Source organism: Pecten maximus, chromosome 19 (genome assembly GCF_902652985.1).
Source record: "Pecten maximus chromosome 19, xPecMax1.1, whole genome shotgun sequence".
Classification (NCBI taxonomy): domain Eukaryota; kingdom Metazoa; phylum Mollusca; class Bivalvia; order Pectinida; family Pectinidae; genus Pecten; species Pecten maximus.
Window position 1 is genome coordinate 23,709,915 of NC_047033.1, and position 20,027 is coordinate 23,729,941.

At 34.2% G+C, this 20,027-nt stretch overlaps 1 protein-coding gene across 3 annotated transcripts; it reads right to left on the minus strand.

Annotated features, from left to right (window-relative positions):
- Window positions 1–46: 46 nt before the first annotated feature.
- On the minus strand, window positions 47–19,848 carry LOC117317747 (armadillo repeat-containing protein 8-like). Of its 3 annotated transcripts, none has more exons than XM_033872658.1 (20): window positions 19,792–19,848; window positions 17,728–17,801; window positions 17,229–17,300; window positions 15,866–16,008; window positions 15,516–15,613; window positions 14,545–14,637; window positions 13,664–13,744; window positions 12,662–12,737; window positions 12,125–12,276; window positions 11,294–11,500; window positions 10,228–10,320; window positions 9,549–9,713; window positions 8,889–8,975; window positions 7,038–7,130; window positions 6,311–6,460; window positions 4,678–4,773; window positions 3,900–3,995; window positions 3,299–3,371; window positions 2,200–2,293; window positions 47–1,622 (listed from the first exon to the last, which is right to left on the minus strand). In XM_033872658.1, exons 1-20 carry the CDS (start codon window positions 19,810–19,812, stop codon window positions 1,592–1,594), a joined length of 1,995 nt encoding a protein of 664 aa, XP_033728549.1. In that variant the 5' UTR covers window positions 19,813–19,848; the 3' UTR covers window positions 47–1,591. The 3 variants fall into 3 exon arrangements, with proteins under 3 accessions (XP_033728549.1, XP_033728548.1, XP_033728550.1); XM_033872657.1 differs by having other exon boundaries at window positions 8,889–8,978; XM_033872659.1 differs by lacking the exons at window positions 47–1,622; window positions 2,200–2,293; window positions 3,299–3,371; window positions 3,900–3,995; window positions 4,678–4,773 and adding an exon at window positions 5,550–5,689 and having other exon boundaries at window positions 8,889–8,978.
- Between the last annotated feature and the right edge of the window lie 179 nt (window positions 19,849–20,027).

Sequence of the window (20,027 nt, forward strand, 5' to 3'; positions counted from 1 at the left end):
GGCTCTACCGGTGATTACCACCTAAAGAGTGATAACACATACACACTTCACATTTACAATGATTTATTCAGGACCAACACATGTAACAGTAATGTTCTAGCATAAAGTAAAATCTTCACAATATGAAAATACAATATATAACAATAGTTCATTAGGGGTCTGGTACATTTTAAACCTGAAGGGTTTGTACATTCAATAAGCGAAAAAAAAATTTGTTCTTAAACATGTAAAAAAAAATTGAAGAATTAACTTTACTTATCAATAACAGTATTATAATAATGTTTTACATGAAAGAATTATCAATCAAAACTTCTTAATTCTGAACTCTATATGACAGGTTACATTACACACCTTACATCTATACAGATATATATTACGGAGTAAAATCATTAGCACTATAGCTCACTCGTCCTTTTCTTATTGCAAAAACTATTGAGTGTAAGTAATGTGACTTACTTCACAATGCTTTGTTATAAATATAAATTTCTTATTTTACAACAATTGTGTAAGAAGTTACATCAACTTATGATTCCTACTGGCCCGGATGAAAGCTCACATTGTCATATTCGATCACGGAGTTAAACTCTTGCTGTCTAAGTGAATGGTAAGTGTGCTACTATTATGCCACCCGATCACCCATATTACCTCAGAAAGATTTTGTTAAATAAAAAGTTTCTTGAATAACTATTACTTAAGACTCATGGTTTCTCTGAAGATTTAATCACAGCTATTTCATATAATGTTGAAAGTAAACAAAATTCATTAATTGATTAAATACTGCTCTTCCATCAATACACCAAAACAAAAATTTCATATATAACAATATAAAATCATGATAGCTCTCATGAAACATCATACCATATAGCACTGCTACTCGAGCAAGATTTCAAACATTTTAACTTAATGGCACAGCCTTACAAATACATGTAGAGACCAATACCCTATCTCGTCAGTGATAAAGCTGGTAAAAATAAAAACAATATTGATACAAACATTTGCAGGAACTGTGTAGAGAGCCAGAAACAGATATAATAATTTATATTTTCTTTTTCAATTGCTATCTGCTTAATAACAAAACATTATCTAAACAAAATCTCCAAGAATTGACGTCAAATGTGAGACCATGAATACAGCTGTTTTTTATAGTGTACTCAAAGCATGGACAGAATATTCTATCAAAGTTTACAACATAATTGTTTTCCTACCCAATCTCAGGACAACTTAATTTAATGCTTGGCATCCAGCTATTATTCCATGACATTCATAATTAACTTCTAAGCATACTTCCTGACTTCATTGGTAGGAAATCTAAAGATGTTTTACTGCAGTACACTTGTACACGTGTCATTTTGATCTCGTGTCCAAAGAGATTATTTTCGTGATTGTCCTGTCAAACTTGACAATGTCTCAGTCACAGGTTGTATCTCCAAACAGTAACAACTTACACATGAAATAAAATTTTCTTCATAAAACAGCATCTTTACCAGCATATGTCACAGCACTTTTAATTTATTCAGTAAACGTTTCTATTGAATGCTGTCTATAATTCTATTCCTCAGATGTAGACCTCCTCATACACACTGAACCCTAGTCATGTGAACTGGTGAAGTGTCGTTTTTACTCTGAAAACAAAGAAACCAATGATACATGTCCAGGTTACATCTTGGTGTTCTATACTCAAACAAGCAAATTTCTGGAAAGAATTTTTTGCGAAAATTTCATTAATTGTAAATGAGATATATTGAAGACAATGCAAAAGGATTATCTACAGTACTTGCCATGGTTTTCCAGAAAGCAGTATTGTATCATTGTCAAGATATTTATAACTTTTTGAAAACTAGACCTGACACCCTAAAACCTCAGCAGTACCTGAGATTAGCTAGTTACATTGCATCGAGACGGGATGGGGCGGGACAGACATGGATAACATTATATGCCCTCCGTGCCCCCCAATTACATGGTGGGCCATAAAAATACATTAACAACTTCTGGCAAAGCCGATGGATGATCAGCAAGGGAGATAACTGTTAGGTTGTTGTAAGTAAATAACACATTTTGTTTTAAATGAAATTTGTCACAAAGCTTATATTAATACTGATATTTCAATTAGTGCATAGAATTATATTTAACATATTTAAGTGTTTAAACAGATATTTCAGTCATACATACAAATTAATTTTTATTGATAGTCATACATACTTTTCAAAAAGTGTAGCGTCTGGCGTGTTAAGTAGTTGCTGTAATAATTTTAGAACACCTAAATCTCGAAGCTTCTGTTGACGTTTATAGGCACCTGAAATATAAATGACGGCCATTATTAATAGAACGTTGTTAGTGGTCCTGTTGGACTCCATTATCAGGAAGACTCCCGCAATTCCATTGGTCTGATTATCATCCTGTCACATAATGATATCCTACCACGTACTACGAAAATACATAAGACAACATAACAAAGTAAAAACATTACTAATATGCATTTTAAAGTTTGCGCTTTACAAAATTTTCCAGCAAAATATTTGTACAAGAGAACTGATAGTGTACTGGTAATGTACTACATTGGTGATGTCCTGGTCTCTTTAAACGAGACAAAATTTGACAGGTACAATGTAGTAAATGGATTCTAATAAATATACAGTATTTCTAAAAGCTATGGACTTCTTCAAAAGTAAAACCTGACATGTTAGAAAAGCGTACTTTCTCACTGTAAAGACAATAAACTGTTGAACTATATCTGAAACCAAATCAAACATTCTATTTCAAGGATTTAGAGGGCTATGTCTGCCTTCCTCAATCAACATAAGGATTTAGAGGACTACCTTCCTCAATCAACATAAGGATTTAGAGGACTACCTTCCTCAATCAACGTGAGGATTTAGAGGACTACATTCCTCAATCAACATAAGGATTTAGAGGACTACCTTCCTCAATCAACGTAAGGATTTAGAGGACTACCTTCCTCAATCAACATAAGGATTTAGAGGACTACCTTCCTCAATCAACATGAGGATTTAGAGGACTACCTTCCTCAATCAACATGAGGATTTAGAGGACTACCTTCCTCAATCAACGTAAGGATTTAGAGGACTACCTTCCTCAATCAACGTAAGGATTTAGAGGACTACCTTCCTCAATCAACGTAAGGATTTAGAGGACTACCTTCCTCAATCAACGTAAGGATTTAGAGGACTACCTTCCTCAATCAACGTAAGGATTTAGAGGACTACCTTCCTCAATCAACGTAAGGATTTAGAGGACTACCTTCCTCAATCAACATAAGGATTTAGATGGCTATACCTACCTTCTTCTTCGTTCCATACAAGATTAGATATGCACGTGGTAGCCGCTATTTGTAGTTTTACATTGGTATGGACCTGTAAATAGAATTTAAAGTTCCATGTAATTACTGTACTTAACAGACCATCAACACTGAAAAGGTCCTTAGGTTAAAAACATGGCCATGGTGAGTATTAATAGTAACATTCAGTTAATACAAAATGATATGCGCTGAAGTTATCAATACAATTGATACAATTATCAATTCTGTTTAGGTCCCTTTTGAATTTCAATTTCCCTTCCAAATTTCTTCAATTTGTCTCTAGTAAAGGATGAAAATGTTGTATGATTCAGTTGTATTTGCATATTCTGTTACTGAATTCATAGGTATGTAAACTCACCTAGCATGTTTCTGTAGTATCATGTAACTAGTAAGTATATCAAGATTTTTTTATTTATCAAAAATGATGGAATAACAAGTCTCAATTTTATAGCATCAGTGAAAAAGAAATATAGCATTTTAAAAACTTATGTTACCAGAGTGAAGCTTTGATATTGTACAATACAGAGATTTATTGAGGCAGAATTTTCCTACAAAGTACCGTTTTGTACTTGAGTATACTTACCATGTATGTCGTTAGTTTTTTAAGAACATCCTCATTCCCAATAATGTATTCCCTAGCCTGATCACCATCAGCAACATTTGTCAGAATACACAGGGTCTGGACAACACAAGTGAACAGTTGATACAATATAGTTACACTCAGTTACGGAGTAGTACATCGAGATATATTACTACCTAAACAATAGGTCTGTGGGCTTAGTCATCTGACAACAAAGACTTTTAATATGATAGCGGAGAGAATGATTTATATTTACACCACCTTCAGTTAAATCTCACATAGAATCTAATTTCCTTAATGTTAGTCTTGTACATTACTAGTAGTCAGTCATCAAAATGCATTTAAAGCCAAATATGACATAAGTTCCTGTTTTGTGGCCCCGCCCCTCTGTCCCCTTGGGGTATAAAAAGCAACATTTATAATATAACTTGACTAATGATATTTCAGGCCAAATTTGGTTGAAATCTGCTTTGAAGTTAATTAAGGATGAATAGCATTTTGAGAGTAAAAGTTAATTACGCATGGTGCACAAAGGACAAAATCATGATGACCATAGGTCAATTCTAACCTGAAGTTGGTCAAGTGACTTATAATTAAAGGGAAACAGACCAATATATAACGTAAACATCTGGAAGGACACTAACTAATCAACCCACTGTCCACCAGCCTTCAAACTACTGAAGTTCTGCTACACTCTATCAAAAAATTTAAATTGGAAATATATTTGTATATTAAAAATAAAACAAAGGATATGAAAGTAATTTGTATCTCTACAACCTACCTGTTCTTTGATGTCTGCTGTGTGATCTCCTTCAAGTATAAACACTGCTGCCTGCATGATCTCCGTGCCATACGCTTTCATTATACTGTCTATGTGCTGTAAGTATAAATACTCATTATACTGTCTATGTGCTGTAAGTATAAACACTCATTATACTGTCTATGTGCTGTAAGTATAAATACTCATTATACTGTCTATGTGCTGTAAGTATAAATACTCATTATACTGGCTATGTGCTGTAAGTATAAATACTCATTATACTGTCTATGTGCTGCAAGTATAAATACTCATTATACTGTCTATGTGCTGCAAGTATAAATACTCATTATACTGTCTATGTGCTGTAAGTATAAATACTCATTATACTGTCTATGTGCTGTAAGTATAAATACCCATTATACTGTCTATGTGCTGTAAGTATAAATACCCATTATACTGTCTATGTGCTGTAAGTATAAATACCCATTATACTGTCTATGTGATGTAAGTATAAATACTCATTATACTGTCTATGTGCTGTAAGTATAACAAGTGCAATTAATGATTGCGAAAGCTCACCGGCGGCAGCAATCACACTATGCTTTCATTTTTATGTATGTATAAGCATGTCATTTTGAAATAGTATGTCACATAATATCGTTCCTAGACCTCTAATGAATGTATAAACCAAATAAGAAGGGTGTGGACTTACAAGCTTTCCAAAACTTACCCCCAAAAACTTTAAAGTGGGTTTTGGTGCCAAAAAATGTTAAGTCCACTAAATGGTAAAATGCAAAACAAATTGTGATTTTTTTTTGCATAATTTTGCCATAACATCACTCCTAGACCTCTAATGAATGTATAAACCAAATTAGAAGGGTGTGAGGTGTATACTTTTGGACTTACAAGCTTTCCAAAAACACCCCCAAAATTTTAAAGTGGGGTGGGACGCCAACACGGACGCCGGGGGTACAGCATTACCTCTCGGTTACTCGTAACCGGTGAGCTAAAAACTCATTATACTGTCTATGTGCTGTAAATGTAAACATTCATTACACTGCTTGTAGCTCCACCTACTGGCCTAACAAGATTACACTGCTTGTAGGCTCGACCTACTTACCTAACCAGGTTACACTGCTTGTAGGCTCCACCTACTTACCTAACCAGGTTAAACTGCTTGTAGGCTCCACCTACTTACCTAACCAGGTTACACTGCTTGTAGGCTCCACCTACTTACCTAACCAGGTTACACTGCTTGTAGGCTCCACCTACTTACCTAACCAGGTTACACTGCTTGTAGCTCCACCTACTTACCTAACCAGGTTACACTGCTTGTAGCTCCACCTACTTACCTAACCAGGTTACACTGCTTGTAGGCTCCACCTACTTACCTAACCAGGTTACACTGCTTGTAGCTCCATCTACTGACCTAACCAGGTTACACTGCTTGTAGCTCCACCTACTGGCCGAACCAGGTTACACTGCTTGTAGCTCTGCCTACTGGCCTAAGAAGATTACCCTTATTTCTTGGTGGAGATACAATCAATTTGTTATCCTACTGCTCTATTATTGTTTATAACTAGCTAGTAAGTAGTAATGTACTGGTTTATTTGAGAGGAGTAACTTACTGGTTTGTTTGAGAGGAGTAACTTACTGGTTTGTTTGAGAGGAGGTTGCGTATGAGTCCAAGAGTCTTCATCAAGATGTTTGGATCTTGGTCGGACAGAAGCCTGAAGAGTTGTTCTATACCCACTTTATCTATTATCTGGGTCTTCACCTTGTGTTCCGCTTGGAATGCCATATTCTGTTACAAAAATACAACAATAATGTATAAACTATGATAATCAGTGTTTCATGGCCCACAGCTTTTATCAGATGGTCTTTAATATCATTAAATAAAACTAGTAAATTAATGCAAATAGCAATCTAAAGAGACAGAATAGGGTAGAATTAAAATATTTCAATGTTTTATAGTATTTCTATTTGTCACTAAATGGCTTCACTGGGCATGCCCAAAGTGTCACAACAGCGATCATTAAAGTATTGAGTGAGCAAAATATATTCTGTGAAGAAGGCCTACACAGACAACAACCCAAACACTGGTGTTGTCCATGTTTGATAAAGCAATTCCATATATAGAATATAGTAAGAACTATATTTGTGGAAGAGGACTCTGAAATCTGAGTTTGTCAAAACAGCTAGAGCTTGATCTAGAGATCAAGCTGTAGCTGTTTTGACAAACTCAGACTTCAAAGTCCTCTTCTACAAATATTATATATAGTTCTCACTATATTCTAACACTTTGTGAATGACTGGAGAATGCCAGACAAACCAACATCGCCTTAACTACATTTATTAAGTGCTCAGGTTGCTAATGTTACCATGAGACCCCAGATTCCGTTGAGACGTAATTCTGGCTCCACTCGGGTGGTCAGTCCTACCAAAATCTCAATAGCTCCAGACTCCAATATGGACTGAAAGGAGATTAATTTATTCATCAGTGGAAGATCTTTCTGAGCGTCATGAAAATGAAATTAACAACTTATTATCAATAAATAATTTGATTTGTCAAAATACCTACAAGCCTAGAGATATATAAAATTATCTAATGACTTGAAGTTTGAAATGTGGTCTGTATGAACTTATTGATAATGTTTTGATTGCTACTTAACAAATGTCATATGATATGTATGACATTATTGATAATAGCTACTTAACAAATGTCATATGTTATGTATGACTTGTATCACAAAGCAGGACAGATAGGACAGGTAATAACATACATAGCTAATGTTAAACATATCCTGTATGTAAATAATACTACTGATATAGATATCTTGTATGTAAATAATACTACTGATATAGATATCCTGTATGTAAATAATTCTACCGATATAGATATCCTGTATGTAAATAATTCTACTGATATAGATATCCTTTATGTAAATAATACTACCGATATAGATATCCTGTATGTAAATAATTCTACTGATATAGATACCCTGTATGTAAATAATACTACCGATATAGATATCCTGTATGTAAATAATACTACCGATATAGATATCCTGTATGTAAATAATACTACCGATATAGATATCCTGTATGTAAATAATACTACTGATATAGATATCCTGTATGTAAATAATACTACCGATATAGATATCCTGTATGTAAATAATACTACCGATCTAGATATCCTGTATGTAAATAATACTACCGATATAGATATCCTGTATGTAAATAATACTACCGATATAGATATCCTGTATGTAAATAATACTACCGATATAGATATCCTGTATGTAAATAATACTACTGATATAGATATCCTGTATGTAAATAATACTACCGATATAGATATCCTGTATGTAAATAATACTACCGATCTAGATATCCTGTATGTAAATAATACTACCGATATAGATATCCTGTATGTAAATAATTCTACCGATATAGATATCCTGTATGTAAATAATACTACCGATATAGATATCCTGTATGTAAATAATACTACCGATCTAGATATCCTGTATGTAAATAATACTACCGATATAGATATCCTGTATGTAAATAATTCTACCGATATAGATATCCTGTATGTAAATAATTCTACCGATATAGATATCCTGTATGTAATACTACCGATATAGATATCCTGTATGTAAATAATACTACCGATCTAGATATCCTGTATGTAAATAATACTACCGATATAGATATCCTGTATGTAAATAATTCTACTGATATAGATATCCTGTATGTAAATAATACTACCGATATAGATATCCTGTATGTAAATAATTCTACCGATATAGATATCCTGTATGTAAATAATACTACCGATATAGATATCCTGTATGTAAATAATTCTACCGATATAGATATCCTGTATGTAAATAATTCTACTGATATAGATATCCTGTATGTAAATAATTCTACTGATATAGATATCCTGTATGTAAATAATCCTGTATTTTCTACTGATTTGTTTCTCTGATGCGACGATGCAGTTGCACACGGGCTATCGATATGAGGGCTTTTATGATTTATGACAAACATTAATACATAAAAGTCTATTACGGTATTAAAAAGTCACGTTTACAATATTTACAGAGCAATATGGTGAATTGCATTTGTATTCTTCATATAAAATTTACCAAAATAACCATAAGGAGTTTCATCATACAAAGATAAGTAATAATATATATATAGTTTGTGTCACTACTTACTTCCTTGCCCGGTGAGAACTCCAGCAGTAGATTACACATGGTCGAGGACGCCACACCCAACAAATCTTCTGGGCAGTACTGTATGATCTGCTGAGACATACAGGCTGGGAGGTTAACTTAAATATTATGGTCATTAAACAAAAACTTTATTTTCCCCACAAGATACAAAGATAACAAGGGACCAATGTTCATGTAAGTGGTAGATATCAGTCAATTTGAAGTCATTTATACAGCAGCCAGAAGGTTTGTACCCCAGCACGGCTGCATCTCGAAAATGTTTAAAATGGGGGCCTACGTGTTCTAAATTTAGAACAAGTGATTTCTTAATCACATCAAGGAATTGAACTCTTGCAATGTTAATCTAAGCTTTTACTCTTTCAACATTATCACAATGAGTGTTGAACAACATGTTTTACACACAGTATGAACAAAAAAGATACAGATTATGTCTTAATGGCAACAATTTATAATGAAAACACAAAATAACCTTAAACAGCATTACCTAAATAATCGACAAACATTTGATAAATGCCCAAATAACCTACCAATACAGAACGAAACCCAACACAAAAGGCCTTCAAATATAGATGTAGGAAGATTATAAAAGTTTACATAAGAAACTGGACATATCTGTATGGGTTTATAACCCAGAAAACATACCGACATGAGGGGTTTCCACACGGAGTGGTCCTGAAATGTTGTACGGAGCTGTTGGACTGACCGGGACATGCTGTGTAGACATCGGATAGCTGCGCCCTTAACCTTCATATCCTCACTGGTCACACCAACTATAATGTGGTCCATCAAATTCTCCGTCTCAATTATCTGTCAAGTTAATTACAAAGAAACAAATTAATATCATCATATTCACACTAAAACGTGGTCCATCAAATTCTCCGTCTCAATTATCTGTTAAGTTAATTACAAAGGTACAATATTTTTATTATATTTACACTAAAATGTGGTCTGTCAAGTTTTAACAAATAAACAATATGTACCAATTAGACATTTACTTCTTTTATAATCAGTATAATACAAAACCTGTAAGGTCACTCCATCTAATCCAAATACAGCAAAAAATTAAAATTCATGTAATTTGTAGGTGTGTTGAGATGTTCATACCAGTCATACCAGTACAATGTAATTATATTCCAGGTTTCGCTGAAATAATACTGATACTTTTTGAGAAACTGAGCTCAACACACAACATTCCAATTTCCATGCTATAGAACTCAATGCATTTACAAAAAAAAACAAAAAAAACAAAAAAACATTTAGTATTATAGTACAGAACTGTATCAGCATTTAATATAATAGTATAATAATATTGATATTGTACCTTTTTCCTGATTTCCTCGTCATTGGCCCCTAAGGAAGCAAAGGCCTTAAAAGCAGCTTGTTTCAATTCATTGCTCCAATTAGTGTCCTGGGCCTGAAAATATACTCATACAGTCAAAGAAATTATTTCCAGTAAAACAATTTTAAATAAAAAATGTATTTTCTAAGAGTGCATTGTGGTAAGAAACAATGCCTATTATGATACATTGTTTGTTTGTTTGTTTTGTTTTGTTTAACGTCCTATTAACAGCCAGGGTCATTTAAGGATGTGCCAGGTTTTGGAGGTGGAGGAAAGCCGGAGTACCCGGAGAAAAACCACTGGCCTATGGTCAGTACCTGGCAACTGCCCCACGTAGGTTTCGAACTCGCAACCCAGTGGTGGGCTAGTGATAAAGTATCAGGACACCTTAACCACTCGGCAACTGCGGCCCCTATTATGATACAAGGATCATGACATGCTACATATCACAATGTATATTAAACATGGAACACATTACTGGAATTCCTGAAAATTCTGTGAATAAATACAGTTTTATACTGTTGGTTCCAAAATGTGGCTCACTCCTGTAACATAAGGAGCTGCTCATCAAATGTTATCATGCCGACTATTAAAAGATGTTTGTCAAAAGTATTTCATTCAATTTGTTAAATAATTGTTTCCCTAATTTTCATTTGTGAAAAATAAACATGACCAGTCAATATACCAGAGGGAAGCTCCCTGTTCCTGCTGTAACCACTGTGTCTTTGTCACTGTAACCACTGTGACAATTTTTGTAAAAAAAAATAATAAACTCACTTACTATCTGTCTGATGATCCACTAATCATCAGTCACGTTTATTACTTTCATGATTAAAGGGAGATAATCGGTATACTTTTGCTATTTTTTTTTTTTTTGTGCAACACTGCATAAAGCTGCTTAAACACAATGCATCTGCAAATTGTTAAACTTCTGGCATTGCCATAAATAAATTTTCACTCGTGACAAGATGTCTGTATGATCAACGTGATTTCTGATTTTATAATAGGTATGTAACATCTTAGCTGTTACATCTTCCTTTAGTCTTACCTTCCTATGCATGGCCCGAGTATTGATCTGTTGGACATCGGTGTAGCGAATGTATTCAGCCAGAGTCTTGATAATGTGATCAGACACTGATGCCACCTGCTGAAGTTGGGCGTCGCCCTCGATGAGGTATGCGAGAGTCTCTGCTCCCTCCACATTCTCCTCCAATGTCCGGTCTTTCTTACACATACGGATCAGTGTCGGCATGGTCTGCAGCATTCAATTACATTGACATGTGATAAGAGTACATGTTATTATCTACCAACAATACTGAACTACAAATACTGCATACACAAAGAACATTGTTAGCCTAGAGTACACTCTTCATAATTAGTCCTAGTGTTTTTTTTTGTTTTTTTTTTTGTTTAACGTCCTATTAACAGCCAGGGTCATTTAAGGATGTGCCAGGTTTTGGTGGTGGAGGAAAGCTGGAGTACCTGGAGAAAAACTACCGGCCTACGGTCAGTACCTGGCAACTGCCCCACGTAGGTTTCGAACTCGCAACCCAGTGGTGGAGGGCTAATGATAAAGTGTCGGTACACCTTAACCACTCGGCCACGCCCTGCGGTCCTAGTGTTTCCAGTTATTAATACATATAATTCAAGAACAGCAATGTATGTATATATTCTATCTGCAAAGATTATGGGTACCATTTGACTAATGTATATTTTGTTTATTAAAATCTGAAAAGCAGGAATTGAAATGTAAAAAATCTTTTTTAATCTGCAAAAAATTATAAACAATCCCAAGACTGAAAGACTGGAACAGCTAGTATATCTGGTGTTTAGATTGTGAGGAAGAAAGGAAAATCATTTCCTCTGCTGTAGTACACACCTTCAACATTATGATGGGGTTTTGTGGAGTAATTGCTCCGCCACGACAGAGGTAAGTCAAGCACTTGGCCGCTGCCATCTGCATCTCCGAGGTTTTGTCTCTAGTCAAAAGTTTGACAAGGAGGGACGATATGGACTCCCCATTGTAAGATGCTATGTGGAGAGAGAATGGTGATTATTTAAGCATTGATGTCAATTTTTTTTTAGTTTCATCGGGTTATGAAAAAAAAAAAAAAATTCATACCCCTATGAAACTAAAAAAATTTGTGACGTCACATTTTTTTCGCGCATCACGGAATTTTTTTCATGGTGGTATAAAAAAAATCTCAACCAATCAGAAAGTCACATTCTGTGTACAACCAATAGAAAATTAATTATATATTAGGATAGGATACCGGAATATAAATAATAAACTTAGTGAACTTTTAAACATTTCTGTAGTAAATCAAGATATAATAATACAGATTTTCTATATCTTTATTGTCAGATAGCAATCAATTTATTTCCCCAATTGTTTTTATACCAGATACTTAGATACCTGCTGCTGTAGCTCTGGCAGCCTCTTCATTTTTATAACACAGGACTGCAAAACATTTCAGAGTGGGCATCTGTACCTGTGTGTGAGGAAAATCATACATGTTTGATGATAATGCATCAGTATCAGGGCCAGTTTATTGATGTGCACAAGATATTACAAAGCTACAGCATTTCATTTATGTGGACAAGTTATTACAAAACTACAGCATTTCATCTATGTGGACAAGCTATTACAAAACTACAGCATTTCATCGATGTGCACAAGATATTACAAAACTACAGCATTTCATTGATGTGGACAAGCTATTACAAAACTACAGAATTTCATTGATGTGGACAAGTTATTACAAAACTACAGAATTTCATTTATGTGGACAATTGCAAGCTATTACAAAACAACAGCATTTCGGGCGTAAATCTTGACAGACTTTCAGATTTTAATTCAGGCTGTGATAGTCTTTGGAAAGACCTTCCAGAAAGTAAAATAAAATTAGCAAACAAATCTGTTCATGTCCAATTGCTATGACAAAAACAAAACATCATTTTTAAAGAAATGAGCTTGGCATTCATTAGAGATCCAACTTCACTAAACGCCCAGTAAATACTTCTGAGTATAATATAGCGATATTCCTTCGTTACATTTTGTCATCTTCCGTATGATTTGATATCTTACCTTGTATACACTGGAAGATATTCCTTCGTTACATTTTGTCATCTTCCGTATAATTTGATATCTTACCTTGTATACACTGGAAGATATTCCTTCGTTACATTTTGTCATCTTCCGTATGATTTGATATCTTACCTTGTATACACTGGAAGATATTCCTTCGTTACATTTTGTCATCTTCCGTATGATTTGATATCTTACCTTGTATACACTGGAAGATATTCCTTCGTTACATTTTGTCATCTTCCGTATGATTTGATATCTTACCTTGTATACACTGGAAGATATTCCTTCGTTACATTTTGTCATCTTCCGTATGATTTGATATCTTACCTTGTATACACTGGAAGTCAACAGAGGAGCTAAAGCCGGTATGGCACTATTCCTACACAGGGCATTCTGGTGCTCCACCGTCTAATTAGGGAAAACTATCCATATTAGGTATACAGTGGTCACCAAATACATATCATCAAATCCAACTGTCGCCAAATACATATTATAACATAAATCTGTCACCAAATATATATTATATAAATCTGTCACCAAATACATATTATAATATAAATCTGTCACCAAATACATATTATAATATAAATCTGTCACCAAAGACATATTATCATATAAATCTGTCACCAAATCCATATTATAATATAAATCTGTCAACAAAGACATCTTATAATTATAAATCTGTCACCAAATACATATTATATAAAACTGTCACCAAATACATATTATTATATAAATCTGTCACCAAAGACATATTATATAAATATGTCACCAAATACATATTATATAAATCTGTCACCAAATATATTTTATATAAATATGTCACCAAATACATATCATATAAATCTGTCACCAAATACATTTTATATAAATCTGTCACCAAATCCATATTATCATATAAATCTGTCACCAAAGACATATCATATAAATCTTCCCCAAATTTTCAAAATAAATTTAATCAAATTGACCAACTTCATTTCATTTGTCAATTAATTCATTTTTATTTAATTCTGAAACAATCATTGTTTTTCAGCAAAGTTATCCATACTTAAATGTTGACATTTAGTCATGGCATTCTATTAGACTACTGTTCACCATTCTAATTATTACTGAGGATGGTCAGCCATAATTTTTTATGTGAATTAATGTATATTAACTCAATCAGCAACAGCTATGTATTATTTTACCGTTACCAAGCGTTCACTTACTCGGCAACAGTTGGCGAATATGGTGGTGATACACTCCTGTGTACAAACAGACTTCGACATGATGTTGATAAGATGTGGTACGACTGTCGCATCCTGTCAACATAAACAGATATTTAGATATAATGTTGATGAGATCAGATGTGGTATCCTGTCAGGGGGGGGATGTGGTACTACTGTCATATCCTGTCAGGACGAGATGTGGTACTACTGTCATATCCTGTCAGGACGAGATGTTATACTATTGTCATATCCTGTCAGGACGAGATGTAGTACTACTGTCATATCCTGTCAGGATGAGATGTAGTACTACTGTCATATCCTGTCAGGACGAGATGTTGTACTATTGTCATATCCTGTCAGGATGAGATGTGGCACTACTGTCATATCCTGTCAGGGGGGGATGTGGTATGACTGTCATATCCTGTCAGGATGAGATGTGGTACTACTGTCATATCCTGTCAGGACGAGATGTGGTACTACTGTCATATCCTGTCAGGATGAGATGTGGCACTACTGTCATATCCTGTCAGGATGAGATGTAGTACTACTGTAATATCCTGTCAGATGAGATGTGGTACGACTGTCATATCCTGCCACGATGAGATGTGGTACTACTGTCATATCCTGTCAGGACGAGATGTGGTACTACTGTCATATCCTGTCATGATGAGATGTGGTACTACTGTCATATCCTGTCAGGACGAGATGTTATACTACTTTCACATCTTGTATAATTTGTGTCTGCATAAGAGATGATAATATCCAATCTGCTCCTTACTTAAATTATTTTATTTCTTGATATTGGCATTTAAAGAAAAGGACTGAAAAAAAAATACTAAAAACTCCTACTTTCTTTTAGAGGAAAATAGTACTTTTAATCTTTGTCAGAGTTTTTGTTGAAACTGAAATCATTCCAACGAATTATTTGAAACAGATATACATCAAACATTTAAGTATTTTATGCTTTATACCTGGTACACATGGTGAACAGGTGGATTACTGGACAGGAAAATAGTGCGAAGACATCTCAGGCAAGCCTCTACAAACTTCAGGTTATTGTTTGATAAACCTATCAAAATATAAAAGGCATTCAAATAATCATACATGATAAATAACAACAAGTTATAAATTATTTCTCACTCAATCTATCAATATATATGATATTGAATATTGATAAAAAATTATGAAAATATAAATTGTGACAGTTAATGGAATTACTTGTCTATTGTATTTATTTCAACATTAACAAAAGATAGCCATCATATGATACATTTTAATTCCAATAAAATCACTTAATTTGACTATTTTGATTTTCAGTGACCTTTGAGCAGGACAGTGACACAGCCAGAGTCCACTAAATGCTGGATATTTTCTTCTGTGCCTTTGGCCAGACTTCCTAGCACAATGGCTGCCTCAGTTCTCAGACCCACTTCAGCATCATCATCAATCATCCACTGTAGAAGCCTACAGAATCACAATGTCCACAATGTCGTAATAAAATCCAACCAACACAAGTTTTCAGACATTGTGATTATTTACAGGATGATAACTATATTACTGATTGCTTATCATTATATATATATGAAGGTGTCATTGGTAAAAAATTGACATTACAATTGATTGTCACAAGAGTTGATATTATTTGATCTACATTGCCAGTCAATACTGATTTATCCTGCAACTGCCACCACATTGTCGGAATATACCCACCATATATAGTTTTACTGTACACGACAGTGACGAAAAACAGCTGTATTTTGGAATCTTAGCATGTGCGTCAATTCGACTAGCCAACATCCAAGTGAAACAACGTTAAAAATTTGGATTATTGTTGATACCGTTTCAATTCAAAATGATTATTTTTGATGACTGTTGCAGGATAAATAGAATACATGTATATGTACACGTATTTACTTTAGGTTGATCATAAACGGCACATGACAAAACAACATATCCTAGAGGGATCATGGCGCCAACCATTATATAATTGAATTATCTATGTCATTCCTATATGAAAGACTGATCTTTTTTCTACCAGGTACTTTTTCCTTCTTCCTCTCTTTCTCTTAATCATTTGATAGCATGTGGAACATGCATATGAAATCTAGGAAAGATCAAAGACAAACTTTCTGAAATGTATCAATAACAAATTTAAACTGTCAAAATCAAAGAAGACTGCCTGTTTGTCTTTTCATTTACCCAATCAGACTCAAAATTGAATGCACACAAATAAAGGCACTGATTGGAACCTCCATGTAAAGCTTGAGAAATATCCCTCCAGTACTTTTCAAGAAATAGCAATAACAATCTTCAACTATTTAAATCCAAGATGGCTGCCTGTCGGCCATTTTGTTTTCATGATCAGACTCAAAATTAAATGGGCAGAACTAGGGACCAAAAGAAACCTACCTATGAAATTCGAGAAATTTTCCTTCAGTGGTTTTCTAAAAATAACTACAACAAGGATTGTCAACAGACTGACAATTTAACAGACCAGGGAGGTGATGCATTGGACTTAAAATAGCAGAAAAGTTTTGTTGCCCCAAAAGTATCCCTTACCAACAAACAAAATCTAATCTGGACAAATCAGGCAAACCAATAAGTGTCTAAGAGAGATTCAGATGATAAATTTTGTTAACACAGAATCACCATACATAGTGGGATTACAGTCGTCACTATCTTACCTTGGAATAACACCTTGGTTGATCACAACACATTTTTGCTTGTTGTTCCCGATTACACCATTCTTCAGGCATCTGGAAATACAAACATTATTTTACTAGTTCTTTTTGGGGTGATTTTTTCCAATACGGAAAATCATTCTATGCAAATGTGTTACACTTTCAAAATCCATATAAGAAAATGTTCTAATACAAAGCAAGCTGAATATCATTAAGTCCCGTTATCATTTAAAGAGCAATATATATATATGCATCAACACAACCGCAAATGCTACCATCATTTCACTTCCCTCTTGACAAATTAAGGTGACAGTATACAATGTATCTGTGAACTAGAATAAGATACTGTTATAGAAAAAATTAAATCAATATATCCATTACACGTTACTATGTAACTTATATCGAAAGGTTTTGTAATATAAGTTGGACTAATCATTTTTAGCAGGAGAAGATATATATATATGCTGTTTCACCAGTCAGGGACATAATATATATTACATACACTATGGAACTCATCCACTTGTCCTGGTTCCCACTCAGCAGACACTCCACACACCCAACTGTGTCATCCACTTCCTGAATCAACAATAAAAGCATTAACATCATGAATCTTTTTCAAATAAATTGAAATGCATCCTAATTATAAGACACCCTTATATTAATATATCATGATTCATTAGAAATTATAGCTATATAGGCCTATATTCCCCCCAATACCTGGTATAATATGTATAGTATATATACATTACCTCTGACAATTCAATTACATCAGAATTTCATGAGAAATGTATTATAGGTACATGTTTATGTATCAAATACCTAATGATCATTATTCTCTTGGAAAATTTGACAGCTTCTTTGTTGAGTAACTTAATCTTTTAAAACTAATTAAGTGCCCACTACATTAAACATAAAATCTTTGGATCTTGTATCTGAAGACTTTTACACATATTTTGATAATCTTATTAATGAGCTACTTTTGTTAAAATAGTTCATTATCATTATTGTGCCCTGTCATCCAATAGACCCTTGAGGGTATGTTTTTGACTCCCTGAAATCAGAATGGACTCTTGGGTTGGAAGGGACTTGTCTATTTGACATGTTTTTGTGCCTTCACATTTCTGAGAAATGGTCATTTGACTTCTGAAATTGAGCTGAAGAAGTATATATGCATGCTTCCTTAGCGGAGACAGTGACAATATAATACACTACAACAGTTTAGCATGTAACCTTGACATGCTTTTATGTAATAGAGAGCGCAGCTCGAACGGGCAAAGCCTGTTCGCGTAGCGAACTTAATGGTAGAGATGTCTCGGAAACCCCCCCCCCCTTTTCCCCCAATATACTTAGAGTTCAAAAACTTTCTCAGTAACCGGAAACAGGAAGTCATAACAAGATCCAGTGTTGCGCAAGACTGTATTCAAAGTCACATTCTCGGGAGATTATAAAATATCAAGATTTTAAAAATATGCAAATGTTTGACTTCACACTAGTTAGAATTTGTTAACAAAATTTATCATGAACAAGTTCTTAATTTTTTATATTCAAAACGTAACGGTATAATTTTCAACGAAAATATTTCCAGTGTTTTACGAGTGCAGCTCCGGTCCGTTCGAGTTGCATACAAGTTTACCAAATAGAGCACATAAAATAAAGAGGACTTCCGAATTTGTTTGTTGTCGTCTGCTGCTCATCTGCGAGATCTGCTGTCCCGTCACCTTGTCATCGCTTAATCAGTCTATTTTAAGACTTATTCTACGATTAGTTTTTGTAGTAAGTTATCTAAATCATAATTCTTGTTGATATATACTTTATTACAAACCAGTGTATAGATCTGTTGGCAATATATTCATTTTGTAACGTGGGATTTACTATTCTAGTACACTAGATTATGTGTGCTTGTTTCTCGAATTCCATGGGCACCGGGATTGTTGCGCTCTCACATAGGCCATGCCTAAACTTATATTATATACAACACGAATTGGGTAAAAATGTCAAGATTTGTGTCATGCACAATTCTCCCTTATTTTTGGCCAAAATCTTTTTTATTGGTCTAAAATATGGCATGTATGTGTGTGTTATCTCTTAAGAGCATATTTAGGTCTGTGCACCAATTGTTGTACCCCAGTGTGAAAGAACAGAGAAATACATGATCTTTACGACTAAAGTATCTCGACAAAAAATGAACGCTGGCCTACGCCTGGTCACAGTGTAGAATCCCTGGAGGTCTATATATATTTGTCCTCATTTCATTGAACGAAAAACTCACAATCAACTCGCTTGGACGTTAAACATAATAAACGGAACTCAAAGGTGCTTGCATAAATCCTGAACCTAAGCACATGTGTTTCATCAGGAAAAAAAACGAAAACGACTCGCGCTCGGACCCGTGTTTACATTTTCTCAAGCTCCTGGTGAATGTCCTGATTCACAATTTCTGAATTTATTGTCCTAGCAATGAGAATGACGATATTGTTTATGCATGGTAATGTTTGATAACGTGTCTTTCGAATAACGAGTTACAAAAAGTCTTAAACAAGCGTTTAAGGACAAAATTATTGTTTACCATAGCAGTTTGAATCATCATTTTCTCCTTTCTGCTTTAACCGGAAGTACCGGATGTTGTTCTGTTATTTTGATTTACGACAGGCTCCAAAAATTAAAGCTATTTCATCAATATCTGAGTTTAACTTGACAGTGATAACCTTATCAAAATATGACGGATACTAGAAAATCTAATGAATTGGTAATATTATATTGGTTAAAAACGGACAATCATGGGTTATCAACAACTGGTCGTGC